This window comes from Embiotoca jacksoni, unplaced genomic scaffold, assembly GCF_022577435.1.
Source record: "Embiotoca jacksoni isolate LCO1_2020_lvr unplaced genomic scaffold, fEmbJac1.0.p SCAF_7, whole genome shotgun sequence".
Classification (NCBI taxonomy): Eukaryota; Metazoa; Chordata; class Actinopteri; family Embiotocidae; genus Embiotoca; species Embiotoca jacksoni.
The window spans coordinates 5861069-5878922 of record NW_027185425.1 but is presented as its reverse complement, the minus strand read 5'-3'; the positions used below and the strand labels follow the sequence as shown (position 1 = coordinate 5878922).

General features: G+C 39.2%; 1 protein-coding gene across 7 annotated transcripts in view; it reads left to right on the top strand.

Moving 5' to 3' along the window:
- The first annotated feature begins 559 nt into the window (after positions 1 to 559).
- Positions 560 to 17854, top strand: part of LOC138215036 (myocyte-specific enhancer factor 2D homolog) — a 33039-nt gene continuing 15744 nt past the window's right edge. For all 7 annotated transcript variants that reach the window (XM_069176975.1, XM_069176972.1, XM_069176971.1 and 4 more), the window contains exons 1-6: positions 560 to 734; positions 9000 to 9374; positions 14409 to 14612; positions 15271 to 15408; positions 16044 to 16260; positions 17660 to 17716. In XM_069176975.1, coding sequence (XP_069033076.1) covers positions 9321 to 9374; positions 14409 to 14612; positions 15271 to 15408; positions 16044 to 16260; positions 17660 to 17716 — 670 coding nt within the window. In that variant the 5' untranslated portion in view covers positions 560 to 734; positions 9000 to 9320. The remainder of the gene's footprint in view (positions 735 to 8999; positions 9375 to 14408; positions 14613 to 15270; positions 15409 to 16043; positions 16261 to 17659; positions 17717 to 17854) is intronic.

The window sequence follows — 17854 nt, the reverse complement described above, 5'->3', positions numbered from 1 at the left end:
GTTTATATATTTCATGGCTGGTGTTATGATTGTGTGTTTTAAAATGTATACTCTACATGTGACAATTCGACGGGCTAAAAAAAAAAAAAAGATCCATAGACATTTCACCACACTACGGTTCAACAGCGTCTGGTGCCGTGCAAATAACAATTTAGACAATAAACGGTTCGCAAAGCTCAACATTTTCCTCTTTGAGAACCCCCACATGCCTTAACAGGCGCTTATTCGCCGTTTACGGGTCTGTGGTGGTTGTAGACCGGAAAAACAAATGGCCTAGCGGGTTCTCTTATGGAAAGCAGGCAGGGCACAGTGGGGCTACAGTGACATTTTCCCCACATGCAAAATCATGCAAAAGGTAAATACTGAGGCGGAGGGATACAAACACTGTTGCAGAACATGGCCGTCACCTCCGTCATGTCCTCTCTCGCAGACCCGCCCACTCAGGCGACACTGATCTGCGATTGGACGAGAAGTTCGCACGTCAGCCCCTTATTGGATTTGCGATGGGTCAATCACGGGCTAATGTCAATGACGTCGATCGTACATTGGGTACGCTGTGTCGCCTGGGTGGACAGTATAGTTACTTCAACATTAAATGGAATAAAATGCCGTGGATTCATGTAAATAGAGACGTCGCTTCAGCGTATTTAATTAATGCTTCTTAATTAACGCGGGTGACCTCTGGAGCGGGCGGTGGCAGGCCTATTGTCGGTGTTTATCAGCAATATTTCAGGGTAAGTGGAGTGATACATTTCCTTCCTGCGTCTTTTTCCTCGCACGGGGTCCAGACGTATTGCTTTATTATTTAAATATAGCGAAGTAATAAGCGACACAGTACTGGTTTGTCACACGCAGTCTTCATGTAAACACAACATATTTATAATACGAGTTAAAGTAGTGCGTACTCCAGCTCGTCGAGCCGAGTTGTATGGAGAGAAGAGAGAGAGAGAGAGAGAGAGAGAGGAAGGTAATGGCTGTCGGTCGGACTCGTAACTAGAAAAATTGTGAAATGGCCTGTGAATAGTAACATTAGCTCGTCCTTTGCTTTGTAAACCCACTCCGGCTATGTTGTCCTACAAGGGGTACGTCTGGTTTGGTTGGAGAAAAAAACAAAAAACCAACAACCAACCCCACACCATCTGACACCAGCCTCGGCTTCAGATGTCAGATTAGATCCTGTAGGGTACCTGTCTGCCGTCAGTGGGCCTGCTCAGTCTCCACACTCCTCCATCTGTCATCATGGTTGGAGGATACAGCTGTGACCACTGCTGCCACTTTGTTTAAAAAAAAATATATATATATATATATCATTTTAACCTCATGGGAACTCCACGTACCAGATCTGACATGGCCATTAGTTTGAATGACATTAAGGAGAGAACAGTAACTACACATATATAAGAGAGCTTTTGTTCACCCGGCTGCATTTTTCCAGTGTTTGAAGCCTCAATCTTAACAAGAGCCTGAGGAAAAATTATAATATTTCCCTGCACCGGTTCTGCTTTAAGTGTGTGAAGAGATGTTGGCTTAGGTTTTGTACCAGAGACACAAATATTAAAACACCAGTGGCCAAGCTGTGATGCTGACATTTGCGTGGTCTTATTTACTGTATATTTTAACTGTACCTTAAGAGCATCCCCAGTCAGACAAATGAGGGCACTGATGATGGTTTAGCATGAGGCTGCATGTATTCAGTGGCTGGCCTGTGCAGCCATGATTTTCTCTGTCCTCCCAGGGTAGATGGCAAAGCTGCTGGGCTAGAAGTAGGCCAGTTTGACAGGGTGATCCACCGCTGTGAGGCGTCCCTGCAGATGGATTCACATCAACATCTGTAGGTGGTACAGTCCCAGCAATCAACAGCATTGGTTTCACTAATAATATCTCTACCACCAGCCGCTTTATTGCAGTGTTTATTATGTGCCTTGGATTAAGCTCAAAATCATTGTTTCTAAAGGTTTCAAACTGTCACCTTATTGTTTGAATTGCAAAGGCTCCCAAGTCATGTTTCTGTACTGGCGTCTCGGCAGGATCAACATATTAGGGAGCCAAAAACCTCGCTATCGTCGAAGAAAATATTTTATTGAAATGCTTAAAACAACATTTCTGTCGAACCTTCCCGTCTCTGTGGTAGGATTTGAGCTGACAAAGCGGGGAGCGGTTGCCAAGATGAACAGAATTAAACAGTTTCTCCAGCAACAATTCTTTAAGACAGCATCCAGGTGTTGAGTTATCAGCATCATTTATGCTACAGGAATTTAAACTTTTATTTCTTATGTCAGATAAAGTCTACCGCTGTTCAAAAAAAAAAATCAAACAGGTAATCATATTTTATGTTTTAGCACAGATTTATATTGTTGATTTATGGAAATCAAATGCATAATAAAAAAATCAGCTCAATTTATATCTAAGGTCAAGAGAAGCTGAGAATATGTAGGTTTTTTGAAATATGTAGAGTTTTCCAGTGCACATTAAATACAGTGGGAGCATTTTTCATTCCAACTTTCATCCTTCTATCTTGTTAATATCCTTCAGGTATGTAGAGAAAGTTGTAGTTTATTTTCATTTTTCACAATATGGAAATTTGCATTTTCCCCTGAACTTCCCCTTTAAGGCTCACCGTGCAGGATTTAAAGGGATCTTTAGGCAGAAATTGAATATAATATTCAGAAACTAATAACCGTTGAGTTTTCATGACGTTAAAATGAGTCTTTAATATTTAACCGAGAGCGTGTCCTCCACCACACAATGTGTCATGTTGCACTGCCAAGTTTTTTACCTAGAAGAGACCGACAAAACACTGGATTTAGAGGGGGCCTTTAGTGTTTTATCACTCATACATGCTTGAAAGGAGAGGGTGAGGTAACGGCTATTCAGTTGTTTGCAATCTACAGTCTCACCGCTAGATGCCACTAAATCTTACACACCGCTCCTGTAAGAAATTTGGTGCTAATCGTTAGCATTTTACTCCTAAACATGCTACGAAAACAGAAAATATTTTTTGCTAAGTTTGCTTCGGCAAGAGATTTTGCCAGGTTGAAGATATTTACTTTCCTTACATCTCCTTTTCATTTTGTCACGTTGAAGAGGAACAGGACATTCAGTTCGAAAGGTCAAATGTTGACTTGTTTGTCAATTATAACTTTATAGAAAAACACAGGAGGAAATTATCCAGATGCAAATTTAAATTTAATTTTTTTACAATATATAATTTTAACAATCTTGTCTAGTCAGCGGTTCAAGGATCAATCAGCCGGATGTTTTGTGAAAACTGGCAGTTTTATTTAAAGTTGATGCCATGTGGTGCTGAAACGACTCATTAATTAAAGAGTCGACAGACAAAAAGTTCTGTCAAACCTTTTTTACGAAAATATACAATACTCCTTGAATGTAGCCCCTTAAATGAGAGGACATTCTTCTTTTCTTGGTCATAGATAATGGTAAACTAAATATGTCTGGATTTGATCTTCTTGTATCTGGATAAAATGTTGAAAATGAGGATGCCACTTGGACTCTGGAGAATTGCAATAGGCATTTTTCTCTATTTTCTGACATTTTCTATTCAAAATAGTCAGCATATTAATTGGTCGTGGAATAGTTGCAGCTCGTATTGCTTATAGCCAACATGAATATATTAACCTTTCATGACTGAATGTTGCTTCATACTGTCAGATGTCAGGTTGATGCGAAGTAACAGGACCTTCCACTGTGGGCACAAATCAACGCTGTCCACCTTTGACGAGCCGAGATTGAGCCATTAAGTCATAAACCCTTGTCTGAGAGCAGTGGACGGGCAAACCCCGCTGCAAGTCCTGTTTGGGGCACTGACCATTTATCTCAGGGCTTTGGCACATTTCATTGGCCAGTGCATAATCTGCTAAAGGTCACTGCCACTAATTACACTACTCCAAAACAGACAGATGCCTACCCTGAGCTTGATTGCGTTCTCCTTCATCAGAAGAATATTTGAGGGTTGCATAACCATCACTTAGATGATTCGAATAACATATGCGTGGATCTTTTTTTTTTTTTTTTTTTTTTTACCACAATGCCCGAATGCTTTTTTAAACTCGGTTCAGCCAAAAGTCACTCATTGACCACCATTATACTCTTTTTCTGTCGTATATTCCAGCATGTGTTTAGACTAGTAAACTGTCTTTTCGGTATCTTTGGCTACTCGTCTTTTCAACGTGCGAGTTTGGTTTGGCTGGATGCAGGGCTCAGTTTTAGCCAAGCAGCGACCTCGTTATCTTGGTGTCCAATCAGTCCTCTGGCCAGCTCCTAATTGAGCCATCAGCGCCTTAAGGGGGAAGAGAAAGGATGAACGTGTCAATTACAGTAATGAGGGGGCAGCCATGCAGAGGGCAGTCAGGGAGAGGGAGGCCAGACAGAAGCCTCGCGGTGTCGCCCCATTCTGGTCAATTCACAACTAATCAAAGATAATATTGTAGCCTGACAGTGGCAGAGTTAGCGGAGTCAGTAGGGAAGACCATTCTTTTAATCATTCTTTGCTCTAGCAGCTAGGTATCTCTACATTACATGTTGTGGTAATTGTTTAGAGTTGGTGCCTTACAGTGAGAGCTAATGAAGGATGATGTGCAGCACTGCTGTGAATACTGATTTCACGTATGAAAAGCTCCACCTAAGCAAAGCTCAGATCACACACAGCTATATCTGTAAAGTACCGTGTTAGTTTGGAGGGTTCTTTGATTTATTGCGGGTCTGTATATATTGTTGTTTAATACTGGACATCATCACAGGGTATGTTCTCATATTATCGATGCCATTATTGATTTTTGGCCGCAAGAAATTGCTGCGTAAATGTCATACAGCATTCGATTTCTGAAATGTAAATGCTTTCCTAAAGCAGAGATTCCCAACTGGACGTACTCTACTTGTATGGAGAAGTTGCGTGTTTTAACAGCAGTAGCGGTTAGCACGGGGTACCTGGAAAGATTGTGCAGCAGTTCATTTGAGCCAAAAGCAGCTACGATATTGCGCTAAAACAATTACTCAAAATTAACTGATTAATCATCAACAATGGCAAGTTATTATTAATCACGTAAAACTGCCAGATATTTATCTAGCACAGAAGTGCTTATCTTTGGGTTTTTGCCTTTTTTTTCCCTATCTTTTTTTTTTTTTTTATAAGGTAAATCAAGACATTTTTTAAGTAATCAAATTGATCTCCTTGAAATGGTGACGGTCATTTGGTATTTTTCTTTTGTCACCCAATATATAGAATTAAGTGTTTGGTCAATGAAAGGTCCCAAAAAATAGCTAAAAAAGGCCAATCCTGACTTTTCTAATAATAGCTAACGCTGCTTAAAGCTAATGATTTTTTTTAGCATTACCTAACGTTTCTTCTACTGTAACTATTAGCTAACATTAATGTTAGACTTGGTGCTAGACAGACGAGGGACGGGCCGTAGCAGCAATCCCACCGCAATTTCTCCAGGAATTGCATAGTCTGGTTACATGAGTCCGAGGATGCGTTGTTGCTTAAAACAATCATGGCCGACTGCCAGCGAGTTCATTTATGTTATAGTAAAATGCACCGTACGCCAAACACCTGATCCTCTCGTAGCTAACGAGCAGAAAAGTCGTAAAGAGCCAGCTGCTGCCTGTCCAAGTAGCAGCAGTAGTACGAACAAAGTAAAAAAATAAATAAATAAAAACCCAGCAAAGTAAACATTTACCAGATCATCACGTCTCGTATGAATTCGGATCCATCCAAGCCTCCATTGGAGGTGGAACCCGCTACGCTGGACTTTTTAACATCCTCTGATTAATTCTCAAGCTGAACATGTGTTGAAATGTGATTTGTGGAGGCCCCATGTGCACTCCAGTGGTGTTTTCATTTTTTTTTTTTTTTTTTTTTCCGTCTGGCCTAACAACAGTCCCACAGGAAAGCATGGATGTCGAGGGTCAAGACTGCAGGGAAAACTTAACACAATTGCCACAGTGCTGAGTCCACGTGTTGGCAGGAGAATGGATTTTTAGCTCGTGTGTTTTAGAAAATATCAGTTGGAGATGAAATTGTTTGGGAGTTAAAGATGTAAAAAACAAAATAGTGTTGTATGTTTTCACCACGTTAAAGAGACGTTGAGATCCAGTTTGCGGTCACCACCTCATTATCATTTTCGCACGTGTGCGTTTGCTTCTATTTACAATATTTAACACACAAATACAAAAATGTCCGTAATAAAACCTGAAACAATACATACGTGAAAATGTGTAACTCCACTCACCGTACAATCATAGTGGAAGCAAGGGTCGGTTAAGACGGGTTGATAGTTTATAAGTGAATAGCGCTGCAACTATGTTAATTTCATTGTCAGTTAATCTGAGAGTTATGTTCTTGATTGATTATTTTGACCATAAAATGTCAAAAAACACAGAAAAATGATCATGTTCCTTCCTTGTTTTCACCCGAACAGCAGTGCAAAAACTAAAGATCACAAAGAAAACCAGCAAATTCTCAAGTGTGAGGATTTTCTGTCGTTCAATTAATGAATGAATCAAACAACTTTTCCTTCCAGCTCCAGGGAGCGCTTGATTTAATGCACCAGACCAGCCAAGCTGAATGCAAAGCGTCAGAATTGCACCTGACTGTGTTTAATTAAATGTTAATGCTAAAATTGTGCCTAATATATGACTAATTGTGCAACCCCACTGTGAAGATAAATCCCAGTTGTGGATGTATTGAAAGCTTTCACCTCAGGCAGGATAAGTGCGGCCGTGTATATATATCAATGAATTTTAACCCGTGTACATGATGTTGCTGCCACACTTGGCACAACAAAGCAAAGTGAAAGTGACAAACTTACTGTTATTTCAGTTCCAGCTTAATCTGTAAGATTATGAATTATAACATATAAAAAAAGCAGGTTATGACTGATACTATAGAGAGAGAGGCCAGTTTATCTATTTTCATATCTGCGTGTTTCTCAAGGACAGAAACCGGTATGTTAGATTTCTCAAAGATTTTTTTATTCATCAATTCTTCCATTATTTTCAGTCATTCATTCATTCATGCAGTCGTGGCTCCCTTCATACAAATGGATGACAAATTCAGAATATGTAATAACTTTATGTATATAGCACCTTTTAAAAACAGAGTTTACAAAGTGCTCGACAGAGAAGCAAAGCATAGTCGTACATAACGTCAATACCGGTAAACGTTTAAGAAAACAGGAGGCAAAAAAAGACCGTACCATAAAGGTAATTAATACAAGAAAACCAAACAAATAACCAAAACGAGCAAATGGAATAGAAAACAAACAAATAAATAAATGAATAAAATAAACAAACAAAAACAGGGGAACAAAAGAACTGCATAAAAGGACGTAAAATGACGACATCACTTAAAAGCAATTCTATAAAAATGTGTTTTAAGAAGTGATTTAAAATAAGTCAATGATTCTGCAAGCCTTATCTCCTCAGGTAGGTCGTTCCAAAGTCGAGGGGCCCTAATGGCAAAAGCACGGTCACCCTTTGATTTAAGTCTCGACTTTGGAACGGCCAGAAGGGCCCCACCGGAGGATCTAAGGCTGCGAGTTGGCTCATATGGGCCTTAACATTTCAATAATGTAGCTCGGGGCCAGACCCAGGCGGGCCTTTAAAAGTGATCAACAAAATCTTAAAATCAATTCTAAAACCAACCGGGAGCCGGTGGAGAGAGGCCAATATGATCAAAATAAAATACCCGACAGTGACAGTGAGACCGTAGTAGAGTACAGCCTACAAATACATCCCTATCCTGTATTTGCTAACAACACTGCCGGCTCATGTTATTGACATCGAGATATTCTGTGTTTTCATGATTTGTCGGTTTTACCAGGACCAAAGCCAGATCAGTTATTAGAGCTTTGTCAAGCAGCCTCAACTTGCACTTCTGCCGCTGAATCGGCTATCAAAGGTCTAAAGCTGCTTGTAGCGAGTCCTCTCCGCTGACAACTGTTCACGGAGAATTTCCTTTTAAAGTAAAACGATATGGATTGTTTCAAGGTTGGCACTGAACGGTGCTAACGGGGCTTCAGCAGGCATCATGTGTGAGGAAAAACATTTTCATTGTTTTCTTGTACTTTCTGATGACTCGTGTTCAAGTGCTTCAGTTCTTTGTAGGGCCGCAATAAATCAGTTCTAGCATTGATGAATCCCCTGAAGTGAATCATCGTTTAGCCGGTAAAATGTTGATTGGCAAATGTTAGCCGCTTATTTTGTAGCTGCAAATCGTAATTCCCTTCACCACTGATAAACATAACGAATAAAACATCTTGGACTTTAAGTGGAAAATAAAAGTTTTGTGTTCCGTTGTGGAGAAAGCAAGAAAATCCTCGCATTTTGATTACATTTTTCATAAACTGATCAGGGACATAAGCTCCTCGTCAGGACCAGTTCATCTTCCTGTTATTGAATTGAGCTTATTATTTACTTATACCCACAACTTTCCACGATGCTGTTGTAGAACCACGAGAGTAACACGCATCACTCGTGCAGCTTTGCCCGCCGACGACACAAACACAACATCACTCTTGACGGTCTTCTTCAAAGATTGAGATCAAATTTAAAAAAAAATCGGTTTAATGAAGCGCCTTTTCCCCTTTCAATCCGTTTGGTATCTATGGATGATGGTGAGGGTTTGAACGATCCAAATGTTTGGCACCAAAATTGAGCAACATTGTCAAATTGCCTTGAATTATTTGCTTGAACAGCCCCGGACTTCCTGTGCGTTGGACGTATGATTGTGGTGCAAAGTGTGTTGGCTCGTGGTCGTCGCTCTCTTAAACAGAGCGCGTTGCTGTCTTTGTCCTCCAGTTAGTTTGACTGTACGGTAAGGTCACGTTGCTGTGTTACTTTCCAAACAACAAGCATATGGTTAATTAGTGCACGATTCCCATCGACAGATCTGGATTCATTTCCCCCGTACGTCTCGTCTCGTTCTGGCGTTCGTCTGAGTGGTTTTGTGAGTAACACGTTTGTCTCTTTCTGTCCTGCAGGAGTCGGAGCGACGTCCTCCTCACCAGCAGCAGCTGCAGGGAATTTTGTCCCTCTAGTCCCTGTTGTACAAACAATGAACTGAGGACCTCGTCCACCTCTCAACCTCTCACGTCTCCACTCTTCCCACTCGCTGCCCGTCAGTCAAGGAGTCAACCGCGTTGCCTCACCTCACCTGGACAGAGAAATGTGTGCGTGTCCCTGTGCTCGGATGCATGACTGTGTCTGAGTCTTTTCGGGCTGCACTTCCTCGCTCACCTTTCCAGAGGCAATTCTTCACTTGACTTGACTCGCTACATTTGTCTTCACCACTGCAAAGCATCATGGGTAGGAAAAAGATTCAGATCCAACGGATCACCGACGAAAGGAACAAGCAGGTGAGTTCAAATTTTCTCCGATTTTTCTCTGATTGTTGTTCTGATATTTGATTGTTGCGAGGTTTAGTCTTTTGATTAATTTGCTCATAAAAACACCATTTTATACGTTACTGTACAAATCGTGCAGGTTAGAGGATGGGGGGGGTGTAACCCTGGTTGTTTTCTGTTGCTGCATTTTACAGATGTTCCCTAAACGCCCCACATGCAGGTCATCAATAGACGCAACAATTTACCAATATTCCCTAAACGCCTCACATGCAGGCTATCCATAGACACTACATTTTACAGATGCTCCTTAAATGCCTCACATGCAGGTTATTGGTAGACGGCTGTGAACAGAGACAGCGCACACAATTTGTGTGTGGCCAAAGAGTTTGAAACAAGTGACATGAGATGTGCTGATGTAAGATTTAAGTTGAAACTGAGTGATTTCTATCTATGTGAGCAGGCCACTGAAGGAAAGTACATATATATATATATATATATATATATATATGTACATATATATGCAAAATGCTGTATTTGGCTCATTGACACTGATTAGATTTAGTCCTGTGTCAACGTAGCTAAAGTTATGCATTTTAAAATGAAAATATGCCGAGGTATCAAATTTGGTATTGAAGTACGCTAGTAAATAGTATCAAAACATTTTGGTCGGTGCCATAAAAATATCAACATTCGGTATGCAGCCCTTCTTGTCAGCAAATCGCTAAAGAGCTTTGATTATCAGGTTATTGGTGATGCCTCATTTTCTCTTATTTTATCAAATCTGATTGGTCCGCTTTCCTTTTCTTTGTCTTTTTTTTTGTTTTTGTTTTTTTTGTTGTTTTGTTTTGTTTGTTCACACATCAACACGTGTAACATCACGTTGTTTTCACTTTGTCTCCTCCTCCCTTGGCTTGCCACCACTTTCTTATATTGAGAAGCCTGTAAGCTTGCTCTCCTGTAGGTTGTCATTACGATATTAACACAACAAAATTGCTCCACGCAAAACCAAGAAGAAACGAGCAATTTCCTAGACACATTATTCTAAAGATAATTTGAAAAACAATGTGTTTAATTAAGAGTCATAAACACTTCTGTTTCAGTCAACAGAGCAGTCTCAGGCTTCATTTAGTAGCTGCTCTGGAGCTTTTGGTCATATCCCCTTATTTTCCTCCGCGCACACAGTTTGTCAAAAAATGAGTTTAGTTTAGACTCTTTATGAGCACTTCAAGGACTCCTTGCTCATGTTTGCTTAAAAGTTTATATTAAATTAGTATTTTTATAAAAGCAAACTGTTTGCTTCGTGGATTAACAATAGAGATCATATTTCCATGGTCAGCATGGTACAAGTAAAATAATCTTAGCATGTTTCTATCAACATTACAATTGAAGTGAATGCACCAACTGAACCATTTTCCATGTTTTCTTGCGAAAAATCACTCGTAAAGTGTTCTTAAAATAGACAATATTCTTTTTATGGATTGACTTGAGAGCGGGGAGCCCAAGGAGGCTTTATTTAGAGATCCAGCTGCTTAGAGTATGATACAATACTGTTTTATTATAACATCTTCTGTTGTGTGCTTTTCAAACCAAAGATGGTGTTCTCCTGGCAGTACATGGTGAAGATTGTTAATAAGTAAAAGACTATGTGCATTTTAAGCACTGATTGACTGACCAAAGAACTAGTGAAAAATTCAGTTTACATGGTCATGAAAAGAATCAGACTGTGAAGCAAAAATGAACAGACCATAACAATATGATAAGGGTGTGGAGTATATTGAAGGGGTCATGTTTTCGTACCAGTCAGAGTTATTTGGGGGATTTTACATGAGGGCACAGCAGGATGGGAGTCAGGTCGTGACATTGGTCCGGCCCTGGACAGCTCTGTAGTTGATTTAAAGGTCTCAAGTACTCAAAAGCAGGCTCTTCCCTATATTTGCCTTTTCAGCTCCATTCGTTGTGTCCTTTATCTCCTCAAAAGTCTTCACTGTATGAAGCTGCCATCCCACTTCACCGTAATGACGGTGCTGGATGAGCGATGAGATGAGAGTCTGAGTTCTGCCAAACAAAGTGCTTTGTATCACAGCTGAAAAGTTCAATTATGTTTTCATCACGGCACAGAATATTTTGCCTTTTTTTTTTTTCTCTCTCTCTCTCTCTCTCTCAATCTTCAAGCACAGTCAGTTTTTCCATGACTGTTTTTTGTGGACATTTTACAGACGGTCCAGATTTGTGCAATGCTGCGTTGATTGTTCTTTTTTGATAGATCCGCTATCACAACCAGCAGCGCTTCTCCTTTCGTTTCTGTTTTCTCAGTTGGGTTAGATGAGTAAATAAAATGTTGATATGGTATTATTTCGTTTTTTTTTTTCCCCTTTCAAATGTTTTTGTGAACCACCATCGTCCAGCTCCATCTCTTCACAGCTGAATCAAACTGAACTGAATCTTACAGTTGAGGATTATAGGTTTATAGCCATGCTGCTGTAGGTCTGTGTTTTTACTTTGACATGAATGTTTTTAATGTCGTTTTTGTTTCCTCTGTGTGTTTTCTGTGACTGTCAACTGTTTTGTTACTGTTACATGGTGACTTTACACTTAAATTGAATTAGCTTTAAACTTTACACAGAAAGAACAGACGCTTGAGCTTTTCATACAGTAAATATCATACAAATTGTCTCTGAAAACATTGTTGAATAACTCAAATACCTTGTCTCTGCAACTTTGTGAAGAAATATATGCAAATATAAAAACAAAAAGCATTAACATGATGTTGGCACATGACAAATATTTTTTATTCAGTTTGAGCTCATGTCATACCAGTTGGTCCATGGCACACCATGAAGAAGCTGTAATGTAGGAATTGGACACTTTCAACCAAACCTCAGAGGTTTTCACTGCTGTGATTGTATTGAAAATTAACCAATACACCTTACTTAAAATTTCATTTTATGTTGTACCACAGTGAACTCCAGTTGGACTTCAGTATAATCTTCATGCACCGTTCAAGCACCCTGTCTCACTTTACAGAGCACATGTAATAATGGCAGAAGCATTGGGAACTCGACTGAAATGAGAGAAATCAGTCAGCAGTCTGTTAACTATTTTTAGTTTAAGTTCCTTGGATACAAGTCTGCCCAAATAAATAAGAATCATCAGAGAAGCTAAAAATATCAGTAAATAGAAATCTTGAGGGTTGTATTAATAGAGAAAACTCTTGTTTGAATTCAGTAGAAAATGAATAGTCACTGCTTATTGCTTAAAAAAACAGAGTTTGAGTGTACAAAGATGCTTCAGTATTGAAGCTGAGAACTGACTTCACTGTGTTTCATTGATGGCTCTTTTTTTTATTACAGCAGAACTACACGGGATACACAAAACAGTGTTTTATTATTTGTGTCTGCCTTTGTTACCTAATGTGTCTGTCAGTTATGTGACTGTATTTATTTTCTGCATCACAAGGCAGCTGAAAATTCACAGGTCACCGGCTCCTTCTTGTCCTGAACTGTCAATTTCATTTTGATTTGCAAGTCCAGACCTCTTTGTGTGTGAATCACAGAAGATCTGTGCAACGGAGAAACATGTAGGATCCCTCTGCTGTGGTATTTACATCAATAGCTACACGTTAAGTCAAGGCAGGTCAGGACTATTTACATAGCACATTTTAAATAAATCAAGAATCAACCATAGTACTGCTCAGCAGCAAACAAAAACTTGAAACATTTAAGCCATCAAAGACAAAATAAGCAACAAAATAAAAATAAAAAATGCAATAATAAGCCAGAATGACACACAAGGACATACATGTGCACTTCATAATGCTTAAAAAAATTAATTAAAATTAAATTAGGCCTAATATGGAAATTCTAGAGAAAATAAATTTCAGAATAGGAGAAATGTGCTCATGTTACGTGTACCAGTCAGGAGACTTTCTGCACAATGCTGAACCAACTGCAACTGGGATGTAAATGTTTGGTTCATTTCAACACACAAAGAGTGGCAATAGTCCAACGTCTAAGTGATAAATGCATGAGGCTAAAAGATAAATGCATGAGTAACCTTCTAAAGGTCTGTAAAAGACAAGGGTTTAGCCTCAGCTACCACTCCAAGATGTAATTTGCTGATCTAGTTTGAAAGAGGAATTGGAAATAACACCCAGGTTATTTACAGTATGGTGCCACTGAGCCCAGAAAAGATTAACTATTATCAACTGACACTGCTTGTAGGTGAGAGGGATGAGCAACAAAATCTGTTTTATTTTTATTGAGATTGAGAACATTTTGTGAAAGTTGAGTTTTATCATTGGCCAAGCAGCTTATTAAAGGATTTAGAGAAGAACCAGTCAGGTGTTAACATGTAGGTATACCCGAGTATCATCAGCATAAAAGCAATAGAAAATACTCTGTTTTTTGTAAAGATAGATCCAAGAGGCAATTTATATAATGAAAACAAAGCTGGAACCAAAATAAACCCTTGAGGTACCCCACAGGTCTGAGGGGCAGATTGTGAGAAGTCACCCATGCTAACAAAAGATCTATCCGTCAGATTTAAGCAGTGGAATGGATACTGACGCACTGCTCAAAATCGGAGACAAAAAAAGCCTCATGGTCCACAGTATCAAATGCTACAGTAAGATCAAGTAACACAAGAATACCACCAACATCAGCGATGAGAAAAAATATCATTAAAAACGTTTTAAAAAGGCAGAATCAATATGACTTAAAACCAGATTGAAAAGCCTCCCAGATGCAATTATTACTTATAAAAGACCGCAGTTGCTGAAAGAGAACGTTTTTCATTACTTTGAGTAAAAAATGCTGGGCAGAGATTGGTTTGAAATGTTATAGATCAAAAGGGGCCAATCTAGCCTGCCTGTTAAGAAGTGTTAACTCTGAGAAAGAAACATGAGGGATTGGAAAACTGTGAAACCAAAAAATGTTAAAAACTCCATAAACCCAAGTGATCAGTGTCAAAAAGAAGTAGTCCACCAAAACTCACGTCTTTGTTTTTTTTTTTCTCTCTGCCCGAACCTTTTCCACCGTTCTCTCACAGGTGACATTTACAAAACGAAAGTTTGGCTTGATGAAGAAAGCCTACGAGCTGAGTGTATTGTGCGACTGCGAGATTGCCCTGATCATCTTCAACCATGCGAACAAGCTGTTCCAGTACGCCAGCACCGACATGGACAAGGTCCTGCTCAAATACACAGAGTACAACGAGCCGCATGAGAGCCGGACCAACGCAGACATCATCGAGGTAAATCCATCACATCGGCCGGGTTATTGTAACTGTGATTGAGCAAAGGTTAGATTTTCAGGTGATCTGAAAACTTTTGTGCACGTTTTCCTAAATTTGTTGACTTCAGGGAGAATTAACCTTAAAACAGTGGAAATTATAAACAGGGTTTATGGACTTATACAAGTTTTCAGGTATACAAGTCTTTTTCGACTCTATTACAGCAGTGTTTTTCCCCCTACCATTGTCTTGGAAGGCAACGTGTCAAGCTTATTACTGAAATGTACAAATCAATTACTGACAAATCAAAATAAACATTGCAGTTTGATGGCGCTAATTCTCCACTTGTGCCATTAGACCACAGAAGGAGAAGAAGAAGGGGGCACAACACGATGACGTCAACAAAATAGCGCCAATCAGACCTCAAACGGTGGAAAACAACGTGCAAATAGTGCTAGAAATATGATATCTTTATTAGATTAATCTAGCTGATTTTATACAGATGAATGGAAACGATTATGCAAAATGAATGCAGTCACCTCAAATTGTCACGACCAGGCGATTATGGAACGATCGGACCGACAGACCTACTTGTACCTCCACGTGGTGCCCTGTGTACGTTCCAAACAACCACACCGACTGATTTACCAACTACTTTCTCTCTTGTTTACATTCATAGACTTTGAGAAAGAAAGGCTTCAACGGCTGTGACAGTCCAGAGCCGGACGGCGAAGACTCAATTGACCAAAGTCCCCTTAATGATGACAAGTACCGTAAGACCACAGAAGACCTGGATGTTCTCTTCAAACGCTACGGAGTAAGTCATCTGAACTTTACTTAATAATCTCATATTTCGTACCGAGTATATTTTAATTACAATTAGTTCTGCTTCTCTCTTAATGTGGTGGTCGAACATTCGTCTGCTTTTGTTCTGCTTTGCAGGAAACTGGTACCAGTGTGAAGTTCCTCTATCTTTTTTTTTTTTTTTTATCATCATGAAAGATAACAGTTGTAGTTTGTAGGAGCAGTTTTTTTTGGGGTTACTGTTACATCAGGCTGTAGTTCTAAAGACAAATTTGAAGTGGTCAACGAGACAAAAAGTCAATAACTCCTGCTCACTTGATGCCTTTAAATTATACACAGCAAATAGACTAACACTTATGACACATCAGTGTTTTGTTTAAGCCTCAACAACCAAAACATAAAACCCATGAAAGACACAGAAAATTGCACTAAAACATAAAAAAATAAAAAGGGATTTTGGTTGCGTACTAGATGATTCTTGTGAGGTTATTAATGCTTTATTAGCGTTTCATAACAAAATTCGCATACCTCTCATGATATAATCATGAAATTAAGCACAGCAGCAGATGTATTGGTTTTGATTGTCGTACGTAGTAGGAAATTGTACTTTGAGGACTAAAAGTGAAATTCTCTGTCTGAATTTTGCAGCAGTCAGCAGTTCCGCCCCAGACGTTCTCCATGCCAGTCACCGTCCAGGCAACCAATCAAAGCACACTGCAGTTCAGTAATCCTGGCAATGCACTGGTAACTACCTCCTATGTAACATCGTCGTCGCTCACGGATACCCACCTCCTGTCGCCACAGCAACCGGCTCTTCAGAGAAATACGGTGTCTCCCGGGTTGCCACAGCGACCAGCCAGTGCAGGTGAGCTAGTGATCTTCTGCTGAGTGTGACAAGACGGCAGAACTGCAGAAACAAACAGTCAATGATCTTCAGTTCAGGAATATATTACTACTTTTACACAAATGTCTCTTTTTTAAAAATAACCTCCGTTCCAGACTTGTTTTAAGATGTATGTAAAATACTACGTCTGCATAAAAAAAAGTTAATTTATCTTGTCAAAATCATTAGAATTACATCTGCTTTTTCTCACTCATTAAAAAAATTAATTCTGAATCTTAGAATATGCAAATATATTTAATTCCTAAAGTTTACCGACTGGACGCAAGTCCAGTAGGTATTTCATGGTAAAGTACACTGGAAGCTCCAAGTTTTCCAAATCACACTTGTCTAAGTTGAACTGGATCTTAATCGACTTCAAAAAAAATTGATGATTTCCCAAATCATGCTTGTTATCTGGCCCCTTAAAAACCCATTTTCAGTGACCACCGAGAAACCTCCCCCTTCCATGAACTAATGTAAAAACAGCCGTCTAGTTTTAAACTCTTCACGCACGTCATCCTTCAGAGTGAAGCTCAAACATTCAAGTGCATGAACACGAAAAAAAATAAATCACATTTCTGAGTGGAGGGGCACTTTAAATCATGTTTACCTCCTCAAGGACACGATTATATTTGTATGTACTGTAATCAGTTGCTGCACGCTGGTGTTAGATAATCACAGACTGCATTAGAACGTGTATGTATGTGGCCTCATGCCATTGTGCATAATATGCTGCTTAATTTCGGAGCGGAGTTGTGCATTTACTTTCCTCTGGACTATTTTGCACTGTGACATTTCCTACACTCCTTTTATTTACTTTTGTATTACATTTTAATTATTAGTTTATACCTATATGACCTTAATAATAAGGATGAAAGAAGTGCAGTTAATATTTCTGGATTAAGATACAAGATTTAAAGGTTTTATTTGTCAAAACTGAGACAGTTTGTGCAGTGAAATAGAGGGTAACATGCTCTTGAGGTTGTATCAAACAGGCTGCATTCAGGAATAATATTTAGAAAAAGGGTAATCATACGAACCAAAAAAAGAAATGCAAGATAAATAAATTGATAAGGTAAAACAAAACAAGAAACACAGTATACACTGCTGTATGTATTGGCCCAGTTTTGTTGGCAGGCACGGCACATTTTTCAGTGTACAAAACTATAAAATGTACATATGTACACATTAAGATTTTCCTTTGACAGTTAGTGGTGAAATGTTTATTATTTGAGAATAAAAAGGAAATGCTCATATCACAACATTCGTTAGTCATTCAGGGGCTTTTTTATTGTATTCATTTAAGAAAATGTGAAAGCTTCTAGTGTGGTTTTAGTCCTTCAGTCTCAACATTTCTATTCATTTAATCTTTTATTAAAAGGTGCTCTTCTTGGAGGCGACCTGAATAATTCAAATGGAGGATGTCCAAGTCCAGTCCGTGAGTATTATTTGTATTTGTATAAAACCTGAGCTTTATCCTTTGTTTATTTCTTCATTTTCGCTGCCAAGTGTTCGTCTGCTGTCCGATGGAGTGTTTATTCCTCTTCTCCTCCTCTGCACCTTCTGTGATTGTATT